General features: G+C 41.0%; 2 protein-coding genes across 2 annotated transcripts; both read left to right on the top strand.

Moving 5' to 3' along the window:
- Window positions 1-7,423: 7,423 nt before the first annotated feature.
- On the top strand, window positions 7,424-13,429 carry LRR1 (leucine rich repeat protein 1). The gene is made up of 4 exons (XM_026698792.2): window positions 7,424-7,824; window positions 10,257-10,355; window positions 11,109-11,836; window positions 12,759-13,429. The coding sequence occupies exons 1-4, from the start codon at window positions 7,651-7,653 to the stop codon at window positions 13,009-13,011; spliced, it is 1,254 nt and encodes a 417-aa protein (XP_026554577.1). The 5' UTR covers window positions 7,424-7,650; the 3' UTR covers window positions 13,012-13,429.
- Window positions 13,286-17,010, top strand: MGAT2 (alpha-1,6-mannosyl-glycoprotein 2-beta-N-acetylglucosaminyltransferase). Its single transcript, XM_026698791.2, has one exon. It carries the CDS (start codon window positions 15,010-15,012, stop codon window positions 16,393-16,395), a length of 1,386 nt encoding a protein of 461 aa, XP_026554576.1. The 5' UTR covers window positions 13,286-15,009; the 3' UTR covers window positions 16,396-17,010.

The following is a 17,010-nucleotide window of genomic DNA, read 5'->3' as shown; positions in this document are numbered from 1 at the left end:
TGCCTAGCCTACCTAGCACAGCCTAGTCTGCTTCCTGTGCAATGGATGGCAATGTTGTGTTGGAAGAACACAGTTCCAAGTGGGGAAAAAAGACACTGGAAACATGCAGAGGTAGGTGGTATTCAGCAGGTTCTGACCAGTTCTGGAGAGCCGGTAGTGGAAATTTTGAGCAGTTCATAACACCACCTCTGACTGCCCCCCCAATTTATTCTCTGCCTTCCGAGTTCCACCTGATCGGCTGGGTCTTTGGTTGCCCTGCACAGGAGAATGGAGCTGAAAAACAGGTTAGTGGGGTGGAGAGGGAATGGAGATTTTGCAGTATCCTTCCCCTGCCACACCCACCAAGCCACGCCACGCCCACAGAACCGGTAATAAAAAAAAATTTGAATCCCACCACTGAAACATGGTGACTACTTGGAAAAATGGTTTAATGGTGGACAGGATCACATGCCTTGGAGTTCTTCAGCGAAGAAAAGGGAAGAAATGCTGAGAGTCCCTTGATTTTAAACCCTTTCTGGCTTTGAACTGTTGAAAGCTAAAGTCAAATACCAGGGACCAGTTAACTCATAAAATAATTGTATGATGTTTTAGAGTTGTCAACAGAAAGGGAGGGGGAAGCAGTGTGACAGCTTGCAACTGAACCTGCATTCCATAAATGTTTTCAAGATAGTAACTAGGTGATGGAAGTTTCTGCCATGCAAAATTCTAATTGGAGAGCATGATTGATGACTCTTGGCTATGGATGTGTCCCATTGGGGAATATGAATTATGATATACCGGGCGGGAGGGGAACCTGGTCCAAGGTGACAATGAATGATGTGTCTCAGAGTTGGCTACATCCAGGCAATGCTGCAATTTTTCACTCCCAATACATTTTTTTGAAGTTTTGAAAGTCTGGTTCAAGACTCATAATTTAAATAGGATTAAGTGCCGGAATCCTTTTGCAGGTTGGAATTTCCCAGCTGGGATGACTTGTAGCAGAAGGATTTGAAGTGAGCTGAGTGAAAGCCGGATCTAGTTTATTGTTCTCAGGAAGGCAAGCAACAACAAGAACAGCATTTCTGGGACTAGCAAAATTCCAAAACTGTATACACCTTTATACCCCTTTTTCCTTTGAAGTCGATTTTTAGGCTTTTGTGTGTGTGTGTTTGCTTTAAGGGTTTTAATCCTGTTACACTTGAGTCTTTCTTTCCTGGGGCAATCTCTGTGAGGAGGAAGGTGAGTGAATGCTAGTGTGTTCGAGTGAGTAAATTGTTTTATAATCTAGTCTCCATTTTTAGCTTTTTGTTAATGTTTTATTCTCTATAATTAATCTTTTGTGTTCATTTTTTGTAACATCCTGGGCTTTCTGTTTGTTTTTAGCTAAATTAATCTTTCGTGTTTGTTTTTTTGCAATGTCCACGGCCTTAGGTTTGTTTGTTTTTTTCTCTTCCTTGCTATCATGGTTTAATTTCTCTTTTCTTGCATATCCTGTTTCGTAGTTTAGTTTAGTTTACTTTATTGTCATTGCATCTTGTACAACGAAATCAAACACCATCTTCAGTGCACATCATGACCATGACCATGAAAATAAACACAAACACACATCGTTCACCCTTCACACATTGAACCAGAAACCCTGACACCACACCAACACTGCAGTATACAGCAGAATTCAAAAGAGCTACTGCCCTGGGATAGAAGCTTTTTCAGCCTATTTGTCCTTGTTTTTATTATTCTGTACCATCTGCCAGATGGTAGTAGTTCCCTTGCTACAGAACTTCCTGGGGCACAGGAAGAATATCCTGATTGGTTGCTGTTAGAGGTCATAGCTAGCGCTATAGGTTGTCTGCTAAGTCTGGTTGAATCAGCAATAAGTTTGCTGGGTGATGCAATGAAGGGCAATTGAATGGCTCTGGCTGAAGAAGGTAGATCTTTGTTATGTAGAATAGGCTGGTCCAGGACTTAATGGTCCATTAACAAAGGTGTGGGGGTTGACTTTCTGCCTCTCTGAGTTTCTACTTCTCTTTTAGGGGAAATATTCTGCCTTTTTAATATATCCTAAAAGATTTCATTTTCCTAGAAGAGGGGTGCATTTTAATTTCCAACAGTTGCTAGCGGAAGAAACACTTTTGTTCTCAATCTGGGCGCCTTATGACCTCTTGCACAGGTTTGCACAGATCTGCATAATGCCACTCCAGGTGACACACGATGTCTGCATAGTGAGCCGCTCAGAATCCTTGCAATACCCCATCCGAGCTTGTCTCTCTCTCTCCGAAAGCCACCTAAAGGAAGACTCGGCTCTGCTTACGTGTGGATTAACACCGATCCTCACTGCAGGTCGACTAAATATAAGGTAAGGCAGCGCAAGAAACAAGGAAGGAGCTCTGTGGTTCTTATGAAGCAAGCCATATGTCTCTTGGTCCTCCTTTTGTAATTGAGCCTAGCGGGTTGTGCCATTAGTGAGCTCTATGACTTTTGCTATTCTAATGATAGTGGGTTAATCCTATTATGTCCTAAAGATCATGTCCTGTCCTTCTTAATCCATCACCCTGGAGCTGATGATGTTTTGTTTATGAATAGGTTGGCCAGGATTTCTCAATGGGCACAAAATCTCCATTTCTAAAGACTTCAGACATTTGCTGAAGGCTGTTTTGCTATCCTGGAAGACTGGGATTGCCTTTCAGAACATTTTCTCCTTTGGCGAAATATAATATTCTACCTCTTTTAATGTTTCCCAAAATATTTCATTCTCTAGAAGAGGGGGATCCTTCACTCATTCTTTACTCATTTACTTAGTTCGGGAGATGCTTTATTTATTTACTCACACAATTAATTATTTAGCCCCACATCTCAACCTCTGACTTTGGCAGCTCCCAAACAGTTAGAAAATATAAAAATCATCAAAACAACACAATATAAAAACAACACAACTCCATACTTATAAGGAGTTCTGCCATCTTCTTTGCCTGGTGGGGGAGAGAATAGAGGAGAGTACCTGGACCAAGGGGAAGAGGTGTAGACGTACACACCTGCGAGCACATATATATACACATCCCACACACACATGCCAGAGCCGCCTAAGGAGCTGAGCTCCTCCTGCCTGCTTTGGAGCCCCCACTGAGTGTGCCCCTATCAGTATGAGTATTGAAATTTAGCAGATCAAAGGCCCTAGAGCTGGATCTAGATGAGATATTGCTTAGTCCAATGTTTCTTAAACTTTTGGTTCCTCTTGGGACACCCTCCCATTAGGGAGGACCCTCAAAGAGCTTTTGTTTGTATGAATTGTATTTATTGATATTTACCACATTAAAAAGTAAAATAGAGGCACTGTTTCTCATGATTGTTTGATAGAATTTTAATATTGTGCTATTTTTTCAACGTAAATTGGCAAATCATTTTGATTTCAGGGACTCCTGGGAGGGACTTAGAGGATTTCAAACACACACACACACACACCCTTGGACCACATTTTAAGAAACATTTATTTAGACCAGGGGTGTCAAACTCGATTTCATTGAGGGGCCGGATGGGCGTGGCCAGGATGGGCGTGGCCAGCTTGACATCACTCGTGTCAGGGACGCCTGTGGTGGCTCAAGCGCTCTGCCAGTGAAAAGGGGCTCCTGAACTCCGTTTTCAGCTGCAACGGCCTCCTGCAACTCCCTGCCAGCAAAAATGGAGCTTGGGAGGACCACATACAGCCCTCCCAAGCTCCATTTTCACTGGCAGATGCACCGTGAGCCGGTCCTTTGCTGTTTCCAGGGCCAGATCTAAGCATCCCATGGGCGGAATTCAGCCCGCAGGCCTTGAATTTGACACCCCTGATTAGACTAACTCAGTAATACAGTAACTGATTTGTGGCATAGGTGTGGCCACATTTGAATACAACTCATTGGCATTAATACACTGAGAAATATATTTAAAGATGAACTCTTTAGTTGAACTCAGCTCCCGGTGACTTTATGAACACGTACGTGAGAGCCAGTTCAGCCACCCCCAAAATAATCAATAGTTGCAGTCTGCCTGTCCGTCATGAAAAAGACAGAATTCCTTTCCTTCCTTATGTACCAAACAAAGCATGACAAACAGAATCTTAAAACCTTAAAGCATCTGTAATTTCTCATTTGAATATGAAATACTTGCAGGAATTCCTGTGCTGCAAGCCTTAAGCATAATTAGTCAGCGGACAGAGAGACCTGTTTCGTATTACAGGAAACAAGAAAAATCCATTTTTCATGGCAACAGTAAGTTAATGCTGTGACATCACCTTCTCCAGAACTGCTCAGTCTTGCCCTTAAATTGGAAGTTTCTTGGTAACTTGAATACTAATTTGCTTAGCTTTTTCAAGATCAGCTAGTTCTTGGCATAGGAAATATAGTAATCTCTATGTTGTCATTGTTCAAACCCTCTGAAAAACAAACTAAGCAGAAATAAAGATGGTTTCCTTAACACTGTTAGATGGAAAATGCAGGATAGAGAAAGACTGAAAGATGGCCTGGTAGACACATTCTTCCAAGAAAAAAAAACCATCAATACTATATCTTTGTTTTATCATTTCATGGCAACTCTCCATATTGGAAAACTGAATCATTTTTCAGTTAAGGGTTTTAACTGAAAATCTCTAAATCCATCATAATCTATTAGTGAATGCTCATTATTTGTAGTTATCAGCCAGGCTAGGATCTAGGAATCTTTTCAATATTTTTTCAACCTGACAACAATCATTTGTGGGAACCTTGTTAAATGAATTGTTAATAAATTTCTGTTTATTATGTTTTTATGGCTTACTGATCTAGGAGCCATTTAAAAATGGACGTAACTAATTGAGAACAGGAGGCCTTAAACTCGAATCAGGATAAATACAAGCACTTGGGCTACCACACAAAGTCCCCACTTCCGGGCTGGCCTAGGCCGCCACCGCCACCCTCAGCACTCACGGTTTAGCAAGCTGGCCTGGAAGCAGCATGTCCCCTTCTCGCTGGCTGATGAACTGTTAACAGCAGGTATTGCCATTAGGAAATGGCTGGTTTTATAAATGCCCATTGTTTTGATTCTGTAGGGATCAGAGGGATGAGATGTTCAAACATTCCCAGATAAAGCAATCAACCTGCTGTTAAGTGGTATTTGAAAGCAGAGAGGAAACAATCTCACCACTGTGTTTTCTAACATTTGTGTGTACACATACAGAGACACAGCTCATATGAAAATGAATCAATTGAAGTCTATATTCAATCCATTTCTCACAAGTTTCCTACTCTTGAAAGTTAGTCACATGATATGCTCTAGTCTAATGGCTGAAAAATATTGAGAAACTAAACTGTATTCCTAATTTTAAGATGCTGATCATGTGTGCCTTTACATGCCAAATGTCAGCACTATGCAAAATGTGAGATTCACTGCAAACTAGGCTTCCAGAAAGGCTCCAAGCTGCTCTTCTGCAGAAGCACTGTTGCAGTGGGTTTTTTTTTCTGAACCCAAATAATCAGGTTGATCCAGACGCAATAAAGTCACAAAGCACTGGAAACCTGGGCAGCTGGTTATTGTTGTTGTTTTCTATCTCTTTTAAATGGCTGGGGGTCACTTGTATTTTACAAAACAAGGGCAATTGTTTACAAAACAAGGGCAAATGTTTCCCTTTAAAAGGGGGTTCAAGATTATAAATGCCTTCAACTATTTCAGAAGCTAGCATCTTACTAAAGTAAGCACTAAAATTGCTGACTGGGAAATTCTGGGAATTGGAGTCCACATCTTTTATAGTTCTAGAAACACTGATGTAGAAAAAAAGCCCCGCTCAATATTAAAAATATCTAAAGCCGTGTAAGAATCCTCAAGAAAGTGATACATAAGATACAATTAGATAGATAGAAGGGTTAAGGATGTATAATAATAATTATAAATATGTATTGATGATTAATAAATAAGGACAATTTGTATTAATGATATGTACGAATAGATGTTAGAAATATAAAACAATATTATATGTTGATGTTGAAAAATTAAGATATGTACTGGTGGAAAATAATAAAAAATTATTAAACATAAAAATATCTAAAGCTTCAATATTATGTAAAAGCATATGCTATATAATTAAATATGGTTAAAAGGATTGTGCAGGAAGCAGGAGGCTCTTAATATACAAAAAATTCATTTTCACTTATGTTTGACGTGATAGTTCTCACTGTAAATCCATATGCAATTCTGCACGAATGAGGGAAATAATCCTATCAGAACAATCCAATTTGAATCCCACTGATTAGTTTGTGCTTTATACTGTTGGAAGAAATATCCTTCGGGTTCAATTCCAAGTGGGGAAAAAGATACTGGAAACATGGTGATTACTTGGAAAGATGGTTTAATGATGGACAGGCTTGGAGCTCCAAAGAAGTAAGGATGATCACATGCTTCAAAATGCTGAGTGAAAAAAAAAGAGAAGGGCTGATATGCTGAAAGTGCCTGGTTTTTATACCTTCTGTAAGGATTTGAATTTGAGCTTGTATTCTGATTGGTTGTCAGACTCCCATGGGGTCATGCAGTGGCAAATCAGGCTGTCCTGAGACCCAGGCTTGGTTGAGCCTTGCTGGATGATGATGTAATGAAAGGGCTTTGGGCAATTCCCACAGCTCTACCTGGAGATCTTTGTTATGTAAAATAGGCTGGCCTAGGCCAGAGTAATGGCCCATTAGCAAAGGTGGGGGAGGAGGGTGAGTTTCTATCTCTCTTGAGTTTCTACTTTTTATTTAGGGGAAATATTCTGCCTTTTTAATATTTCCTAGAATATTTCATTTTTTTCTATGAGGGGTGGGTGCAATACCTATTAAAAATACTAGCTGCTTGGGCAGTTTTTTCCTGTCAGAATTAGAAAGTTATGGGTAATCCTATGGGGCTTTATTTCACAATATTTTACTCTTTGGTAGATTAATTGATTAAAATGCAGTATACGGTAGAAAAATAGTTGTGATAGCTGTACCCTTAAGATTTTTTTTTTAAGAGTCTGAAAGGTGAGTCTTACTCTTCCTTAGTTGGAACAATACAAAGGGTTTGTAGATCCTTCAGAATATAATGAATGCAATGCTACATCAGAGAACGTAACAGATCGTTCAAATAGGACACAATCCCAGCGTATCAAAAAGACAAACGTTTATTAGAAACGTAATTGCACCAAATATTGTATTGATAAACAGCATCATATGCAAGAAAAGGGTCCTGGCTCTTCTATGGCATGTCAATCACCTGTCCTTTTTTCTTATTTAAGTCTAGCGGGGAGATCGGTTCATGTTACACTTCCCCAATTTAAGGCCGTTAGTGTTAGATGGGAATTACGCGGTTTTAAGCCCCTTGAACTGAAGACCGAACTCAGTTCAGGACAATTCTCCTCAAGGCCAGCCGTGAGTCGACTTCGAACAACAACAACCAAAAAAAAAAAAAAAAGCTCGCGTTCAGTATGCGGTCGGCGCAGGCGCAGGCGCAGGAAGAAATAGGGTACGGAGGCGCCGCCACCAAGAAAGCAAATTTACTCAAGTTCCGCGCGAGCGTGGAAGAGATGGAAAAAAGGCCCCGCCTCCTGTGCATCCTCCGAGGGTTGCGCGCGCAGGTGGCGGGAAGCTCCTTTCCTCTCCCTGCCGGTCTGTTTTGAAAGAGTTGGTGGGGCGCTGGTGGCGGAGCTCGACGGAAATGCGCCTCCCGTGCGACGTGGTGGTGGTGAGTCGCCTGCTGCCCTCAGCGGGGATGCGGGCCCCGGGACGCGCTGCCAGGGCTCTGCTCGCCCTGGGGAAGCCAACCGGAGGAGAAGGAGGCGTCTGCCTTCTGGTCAGCACTGCCCGCCACCGCCCTGGAGCCAAATACCAGGTGAGGAACCGCGGAGAGGGAATGGGGTGGTGGTCGGTGTCTCTTGCTCCTTTCCTCGGTCTTGGATCCTCCGTGCCTAATCCGAAATCTGCACGGTCCCTTTAAAGCCGGTCGGTATTTTGCTTGAGTTTGATCCCTCTTAAGATGCTATAGCAATAATTCACAATCTTTAATTGCTGGTAGCCTATTTAGCTGCTTCTATCTATCTATCTGTCTGTCATGTATTATTTTTGTCCCATCTTTTTCTTTCATATACAGTTCAAGACAGCGAACATACCAACACTCCCTCCTCCCTTTTCAACTATAACAACACTGAGATGAGTTGGGCTATGAGAGAGTGACTGGCCCAAATTTACCCAGCCTGTTTTTTATGCCTAAAGTGGGACTAGAACTTGGTTTCTTAGCCACCATCGTCATTCATTTATTTGATTTATATAGCCACCCATCTCACAAACATGACCTTATTTTTACAATAAAATAGGGAAGAAATATGTGGAATAGAATGGCATTTTATTACAGGCACAGGCTGGCATAATATAAAATAAAAACATAGCAGCTGGGCATCGACCATCAGCAAAGCCAAAGGGTTTTAGTGGACTTTATCACTCTTCCAAGGCCCCAGGCTCAGAAACAAAGCCAAGGTTTTAAAGCTCTTGCGAAAGGCAAGGATCAGGATGAACCTAATCTCAGTTGGAATAATGTTTGAGAAAGCAAATACCAGAAAAAGCTCTCTCACTGTGCCCCATGAGCCAATACTCCCTAGCAAAAACATCCAGAACATGTCCTATTGGAGAGTACACTTCCTACAAAAGCATATAGTCCTTAAAAGCAACAATGAAAGCAAAAGCTTGGCGGTGATGATCATGATCTAAACAGAACAAAAATGAATTGTTAGCAGCAGGTATTAACAGATCTGAAATGACATCTCAGATGGATGAGGACTTGAGAAGAGAGTTAAAATAGAAAAGTATCCTAATGAGAAAAATACATCCCTTGAATTAGATATAGATTTATTATTTGTAGAATGGATGCACTGCCCGTGTTTGCATGAAACATGGCAAACTGTATTCAATACAGTTTTCAGTTTTCATGGCACTTTAAACACTAATTGCATAGAGTGGCTTAATACAACTGTAATTGATGAAACTGATTAATTGGTTTATGATCTCCTTGTCAGTTTGATCAAGTGATTCCCGTACGATGCTGGACTAGGAGCAGGAAAACCCGAGTTCTAGTCCTATTTGAAGCATGGTTGCTAGCTTGATTACTTCAGACTCTTCATTCTCTCTAAGCTTTAGATAGCAAAACACCTCAAAGTGTTGCCAAGAAAATTGCATTTGTCCATATAGTCATCAGGAGCCAAGACCGACTCAGAGGCATGGCTTGTCATTTTAGTGTGTTGTGTAAGTCAAGTACTGAGGTATCTGCATCTAACTTATATACTGAATCAACTGCAAGTGTGCATACATTTCATTAAAACCTACTTGAACCAACAATATAATAATTTTAGGAACAGCTAAGCATTTCAATAAATAGGAACACCAAGCATTACCTTGATAGTGTAATGAATGTAGATGGCAGAGTAAAGAAGTTGCAAAAGCTGTGAGAAATCAAGACCAGATTGCATTTATCAACTTACAAGAACATGGTCAAACAGGGATTCTTGTACAGACTTCAACCACAAAATATCAATAATAAAACAAGTTTTGATTTAGTCACATATACAGTAATAAATAAGGTAGAGTTTCAAAAGTGTAATAATATTGTGGTTAAAGAGCTGGTATCAGTGGCATTCAATATTTTTCAGGCTGTGAAACTTGTTGGATTAAAACAGATTTCACAATCACTTGGATGTTAATGTTTTAAATAAGTAAATCACAATTTATATGGACCGTTTCCTAGTATGATTTGATTGCTTATTGTACCCTATGACTATCATTGTGTCGTACCTTATGATTCTCGACTCTTGACTAATGTATCTTTTCTTTTATGTATAGAGTATTTACACCAAGACAAATTCCTTATGTGTCCAATCACACTTTGCCAATAAAGTATTCTACTATCTACCTGTCTATATTTGCCGTTGATCTCTCATAGAACCATCAAGCCTTTTCTCTAAAATCTAGGGTTTTTCCAAACACAGTTTGCAAACTCTAGGTTAGATACAAATAAGATGTAAGATCTAACTAACATCTTTAGCATTTGATATTATAGGATTTTGCACATTTAAAAATATTTAAGATGGGGATTCTGCATTGTATCAGACTCTCACTGGTATTTCATTCTTTTCTTTAGTCCTGCTGAATCAGGCTGGTGATTTATTTGGGTATACAGCTGAAAAATTATTTGAATAATGAAGGTGATTGTGAAACATCTCATCTCTTGCATAGATTGCTTGTTCACAGTTCTACAATTCATTTCTTTAAAAACAGTTGAAAGAGAACATCGATCAGCTTTTTACCAAGTTTGTGGATGAAGGAAAAGCCACCTTACGGCTAAAAGAACCAGCTGTGGATATTTGTCTTAGCAAGGTATGAAATCAGCTCTAGAGGCAAGTGGTCACATAATTTTTGCCTTTAAATTAACAAAAAACTTATTTTTAATGGCACTTCCATTTGAATTGGAAGGGTGGGTGGAGAATGAGGAGGAAGGGTGTTCAAACATTTTACGGTAGGACAATCACAGTTGAACTTTATGCACAGTAGTTTGGAGGCAGCAAGAAAAAAACTTCACTAAATTTTCTGACAATACAAATTTAAGAAATTACAGTTGGCAGCTTTTGAACTTCTAATCTATAGTGCATATCTATATATCTCTTTGAAAGTAATGCCCAGATTAAAGACTATAGTTTCTTTCACTAGTTGTGATGTTAGGTGCTGTTTTCATTTGACTTACAGGTAAAATATAAAACAATTCTACTTTTCAATGTGTTTTAATGAGTGTACATAAAAGCATTCAGAAATTCAAATATAATAGCTGAAACAATGATCATCATGTCTTTGAATACATGTTTGGGGGTGTCTTTTGTATAAATATATATTTAGGGTTTTTAATTATGGGATCAGTCTTATTTTTTTCAAGCAATGGTGACAATACTGATTATTGTAATCAAAATAATGCCATATAAACTGCTGTGTTTTCTCTTTTGCTTTCCAAGAAAGGGAATAACCTCTTGCTGCCTCAATGCATTTATTTCATAATTTAGAAAATTATGTATTTCTCCTCCCAAAGAAATCCAAATGAATTATGCAGGTTGCTTATCTTTGTGCACATTTTCCGTGCAGGCAAATGTCAGTGAGCTGAGGACTTTCCTTTATGCAGTGAAATTGGCTCATCAAGGCACCAAAGAGGAAACTTTACCACTTTCTAAGCTGGTGTCACCAAAGGCCTCTGAAGTTGAAAAACCAAAAACCAAGATGACCATAACATCAAAGAAGGATTATCCTTTAACTCGGAATTTCCCATACTCTCTGGAGTATCTCCAAGCCTCCTATTGCAAATTAGCTCGTATAGATATGCGTATGCTTTGCCTGAGAAACCTTCGGAAACTGGACTTGAGCCACAATAGTATTAAACAGCTCCCAGCAACTATTGGGGACCTTGTTTGCCTTCAGGAGCTCAATCTACAGGACAATCAATTGGAGTCATTCAATGTGGCTCTATGTAACTCTACTCTCAAAAAATCACTTCAGTCTCTGGATCTCAGCCAGAATAAAATCAAAGCACTGCCTGCACAATTTTGCTGCTTGCAGAAACTTGTACATTTGAAGTTAGATGATAATAATCTGATCAGATTGCCATTCAAGATTGGTCAACTGTCGCATCTCCGCTTCTTATCTGTGGCTCGTAATAAACTTCCATTTTTGCCCAGTGAATTTGCTAAACTCTCACTTGAGAGCTTGGATTTATTTGGCAATCCTTTTGAGCAGCCGAAGCCACTTGTTCCTGATATACACTTAAAAATACCACTGACTTTACTAGAATATTCTGCAAGGGCAACCATCAATTACAGGTAAAAGGGGTAGGCTCTAGTTTAAATTCTTAAAAGAAATCATTTTCCCAATTTTGCATTTTAATTGGCAAAAGGAATCATGAAAAGGGTGGTGGTTTTTTTGTTTTTAAATGGCAAAGTGTTCATTGGTTTGTATGTAAACCATAGTGGGTTCAGTTGTACACGAGGGAGGCAAATATATGCTTTACATATAGGGTTGCAGAGCAAGATCTTAACTTACACCAGTGCTCTGGTACACACATTAGTCTGAGAATATTGGAAATAATATATATTTGATTGAAAAGGTAGATTATAACATACTGCTTTATTAGCATATGGTGGTATTATACTAGCCATAAGACTACAATGCTAATTCAGATGAGTAGTAGGTTCAGAGCTGGCAGGAATCTAACCCCCTGCACAAAGCACCAGCTTTTCTCCCCACTGATGTGGTCTACTCACATAGAAAATTCTGCCCCTTCTTTCAGGGCAACCTCATCATTCGCTTTAATTAGCTATAAGTTACTGCATATATGTCTTTATTAGCTAGAAATACTTCTGGTCTAGTAAAATATGAAAGTGTTGCATAGTATTAGATTTCCCAATTTTCAATCAAAATAGCATACAGAGCCCTCCATTCTTTTGTGTCTCCCATAATAATCACCCTATGAGGTAGACAGGGTTGAGAAAGTTATTTGTTCAAGGTCATCAGTAAACTACTTTGGCTAAAAGTGCCTCAATTTATAATCCTACATTAAATCAGTATACTTCAGTTCAAACTGTCTGAGAAATGGGCTTTAGAAAAAATTGTATTATATCTAAAATATATTTCCATTTTTTAAAAATTTAGTCTCTTATCACAATAACTTCGGCACATGGTACATTTTACCAATGCTTTAGGGAAGTAAGTCTATTTATATAAATGGCATTTTCTTTTTTGTAGGATCCCATACGATTGCCGCATTCTTCCTTACCACCTTCGCGATGATCTTGAGATGTCAAAAACTTGTCAATGTGGACGTGCTTGCTTGACCTGCTTCATTCAGACAACAGTGACTATGAATCTGCACAGTGTGGCCCACACAGTTGTTCTTGTGGATAATATGGGAGGCACAGAGGCCTCCATTCTTTGCTATTTCTGCTCTCTCACTTGCTATTCTCAGTTTCTGGACAGACATCTGCAAAGTGTGAGGTGATCAGATTATAAACTGAGAAGTTTTATTCAGCAAATGCTAACTTCTGTTTTGTACTGGAAGAAAAAGAAACTATGCTGGAACAAGGCTTCTCATCTGTAAACCATCTCCTTTTTTATTATCTGAAGACTGCAAAAAGTTTTTAAAGTGTTAGATATTATTCCTGGTGCCAGATGCAAGTTCCTCCCTAACTTCTATGTAATGCTGAGAATGGAATAGCCGAAGCTCACATCCTCTCAACTGGGAAAAAATCCTTTTCTACTCTTATTTTAGCACAATTTTTTTTTAATAAAAACAGTAATGTTTTTCTGAGTAAAATGTATTTTCAGAGATGCTGTAAAACACATAGTGCTTTGAATACAGAATTTGCTATCATTTTTGAAAAATTCTTAATTTATAAACTATTCTTTGAAAATGGGAAGCGCTAAACTCTCATGACAGTATTTGGAATTCATTTTTAAAAATAAATGCACACTTTGTGCAATCTGTATATGCCTGTCAAAGGAAGATTTGTCACACCAATGTAACCAATCATATTTAGAAATGTTTTGATTCAGAACGGTAGCATTGTTAAATGGTAAAGATCATATTACAGTTTGTATACAATAATTTATTGAGTACAAAATACAATTTACAGTGTTTTTGTAACAGACAATAATTTCCAGATATCAGCTGAAAATTTAAAATCAGCATAAGATAGATTACCAGGTCAGATGGAAATTGTGCTTAGACTAAAACATGATGCTTTAACTACACACCATGAATCTAGAAATTTGTTTCCAGTCTCAGAGAAAAATACAAAAGTTCTCTTGTTACTATAGGAAATAAAACTTCTTAATTTTAATACTTTAAAAGTCTAGAAACCAGAAAATTGGTTTTTCGTCCCACCTTAGGCAAGAACTGACTGGATGACTGAGCAGTCTCAGCACATTTCACACACATAACCTTTATACTAAAAACATGGATGTAGCTTATGCAAAACATCATTGTTATGCTTTAGGGTAAACATGAGCTCACAAGGAAACAGAAATGAATTGTAAGGGAGTTGACTTACAGGGAGGAAATGAAAAAAAAGTTCTCCAACAGAGATCTTTAGTGGCCCAGAGCACATTTATACTGTACACACGATTAACTGATGATGGACTATCAAGTCACTGTCAACTCTTAGGATGATCTGTTCCTAACCTGATCTTTCAGATGTTATCTATACAGGTACCATATGGCCAACAAGCTAGGATAGTTAGAAAGCCTGACTGGAGAGAATCAGTTGCCCATTGTCTACGGAAACAACGTTTGGGGGTCTTTGGTGCTTTCTGAGCTTGGTGGTGGTTTTGCAGCAGTTTCATTACCCAAGTAGGTAACCGTCTGCAAGAAAATAACCAAGCTCAGAGAGCACGAAGGAACCTCACAGTTCAATCCTGAGCTGCAAATATTCTCTTCTATGCTTTCAAAGTTATTGAAAAGGCCAGGAAATTTGGACAGCAGAATAGTTGTTCTTTTTGCCTCCTACCAATCAGATTCATTTCGGGAAGGTCAGTGCGAAGCGACTCCTTTCTCCGAGAGCGCCTCCAGCCGTACAAAAACCTTGAGGACCAGATTACGGTTTTTCCACAGCGAACGAAGCGGGTAGTCCGGATCCGGAAGCCGCGCCTGGAGAGGGAGGTCCTGGGGTTGCTGCAGCCCCGACGGAGGTAGCGTGGCCGGCTGGCGTGGCCGGGGCGGAGCCGCTCGGGTCCCTCCTTCCTTCTTTCTTTCCTTCCTTCCTTCCCTCGCTCATTCTTCATCCGGCCGCGCTGCCTGTTTCGTCTCCGGCCAAGAAAACGAGGGAGAAGATGCGCGCGCGGCGGCGGCGGCCCGAGCAGTCGGGCCCCCGAGAACCCCGGGGCGCTCGGTTGTTCCGCTGATGCGCGCCAAGGGGCAGGGGGCCCCGCCAGGCCCGTCTCGAAGCCACCGCAAGTGAGGAACGAGGAAGGCACAGGAGAACCGGAAACCTCCCGGACCATGAGATTCCGCATCTACAAGCGCAAAGTGGTGGCGCTGCTGCTGGTCTTGGGCGCCGCCGCCTGTGCCTTGGTGCTTTGGGGAGGGACAGGCGAGGCCGCCGGCAGCAGCAGCGGCAGCAGCAACAACAACAAACGGGAAGAAGCCGCGTCTCCGCCGCCGCTCCCAGGAGATCGACCGTTGCCGCCGGCGGTTAGCAGCAGCAGCAGCCGCCTTCCAGTTAATCACGGACCTCACTCCAATTCTTCTTCGATATCGCGGGAAGAGGCGGCGACGGGACTGAATCGCACCCTGCACTACCGGTCTCTGGTCTACCGGCTCAACTTCGACCAGCCGGTTCGCAACGAGGCGAGCTGGCGGCCTGGCGGGGGCGGCCCCGGAGAAGTGGCCGTGGCGCTGGTGGTGCAGGTGCATGAGCGCGCCGAGCACCTCCGCATCCTGTTGGACTCGCTGCGACGCGCGCCCGGCGTGGAAAAAGTGCTCCTCGTGCTTAGCCACGACGTGTGGTCCGCCGAGTTGAATGCGCTGGCCGCTTCCGTGGACTTCTGCGCCGTCCTGCAGATTTTCTTCCCGTTCAGCTTGCAGCTCTATCCGGGCGAATTCCCAGGCACGGACCCACGCGATTGTCCGCGCGACGTGGGCCAAGCGGCGGCGCTGCGCTCGGGCTGCCTCAACGCTCATTACCCCGATGCCTTTGGCCATTACCGGGAGTCTCGTTTTACCCAAACCAAACACCACTGGTGGTGGAAGCTTCACTTTGTGTGGGAGAGAGTGCGTGCTCTGAGGGAACACCCAGGCTTGGTGGTCTTCTTGGAGGAGGACCACTACTTGGCACCTGACTTCTACCATGTCCTGCAACGCCTCTGGGCCTTGAGGCAGCGGGACTGCCCTGAGTGCCAGTTGCTGTCCTTGGGCACTTATGCCACTGTGCGCGGCAGCTTTGCCGGCCGAGCTGACAAGGTGGAATTGAAGACATGGAAGTCCACAGAGCACAACATGGGCATGGTGTTGGCTAGGGACACATACCAACAACTGATTGCCTGCACTGATGCCTTCTGCACCTATGATGACTATAACTGGGACTGGACCCTGCAGCATTTGACTGTAGGATGCCTTCCTCATTTTTGGAAGGTGCTGGTTCCAGAGATCCCCCGAATCTTCCACACTGGTGACTGTGGTATGCACCACAAAAAATCTTGCCAACCCTCTGTTCAGAGTGCCAAAATTGACTCGCTGTTAAGTAGCAATCAACAATACTTATTTCCTGAAACCTTAACTATTAGCAAGCGGTACTCAATGACCCCTTTGAGCCCCCATGTGAAAAACGGGGGTTGGGGTGATATTCGAGATCACGAACTCTGTAAAAGTTACCGAAGATTACAGTGAAAGAAGGAACATTGAGTCTTTGTCTCTGTTGGACTGATACACAAACATAAATACTTGGAATTTGCTTCTAGTTTAATATGGACATCGATGATTGCAGAAGATTTCATTTGGTAATTAATTTTGGACACTGAATAATTATGTCGAGCAATGCTCAAAATAAAAACTATAAATGTCTACTTGTTTACTGGAAATAAGAGAGGTTTTTTTTACAACAGATCTAGTCCCTTTTATAAAATATTCCCAACATCTTCAAACTTGTTTTAACAAAGATAAACATTGTAGATGCAATTGTATCTATGGGGGCCCTGTCAGTCTTTTGCTCTTCAATGGTCACATGTTTTCAAAAGTTAGCTTTTAAGTTTGTTTTGTAACTTACTTCACCCGCTCCCCCTTTATCTTTACAGTATGATCCTCTGATTACTCAGTATTCCATTTCTATAACCTTTTACTGGCTTGCTTGAAATTTGATACCTTAATACCTGCAAAAAGCATTATCTTATTTTCTATGTGCTTATGTGAGAAAAAAAATGAAATTGGTTTCTTTTAATGTAGAATTATGCAGCTTTTTTAATTACGCCAAAATAAAAAAATCATGTTTTTGTAATACAAATTTCA

This window comes from Pseudonaja textilis, chromosome 1 (assembly GCF_049901715.1).
Source record: "Pseudonaja textilis isolate UNSWEBS1 chromosome 1, rPseTex1.2, whole genome shotgun sequence".
NCBI lineage: Eukaryota > Metazoa > Chordata > Lepidosauria > Squamata > Elapidae > Pseudonaja > Pseudonaja textilis.
Note: the sequence above shows the minus strand (reverse complement) of the source record. Positions and strands in the feature narration are given on the sequence as shown.

Bases quoted from the DNA above. Each gene is read 5' to 3' on its own strand.
- MGAT2 (XM_026698791.2), top strand. From the start codon at position 15,010: ATGAGATTCCGCATCTACAAGCGCAAAGTGGTGGCGCTGCTGCTGGTC.
- LRR1 (XM_026698792.2), top strand. From the start codon at position 7,651: ATGCGCCTCCCGTGCGACGTGGTGGTGGTGAGTCGCCTGCTGCCCTCA. The intron at 10,356-11,108 runs GTATGAAATCAG...TTTTCCGTGCAG, and splicing joins TGGATATTTGTCTTAGCAAG to GCAAATGTCAGTGAGCTGAG. The intron at 11,837-12,758 runs GTAAAAGGGGTA...TCTTTTTTGTAG, and splicing joins AGGGCAACCATCAATTACAG to GATCCCATACGATTGCCGCA.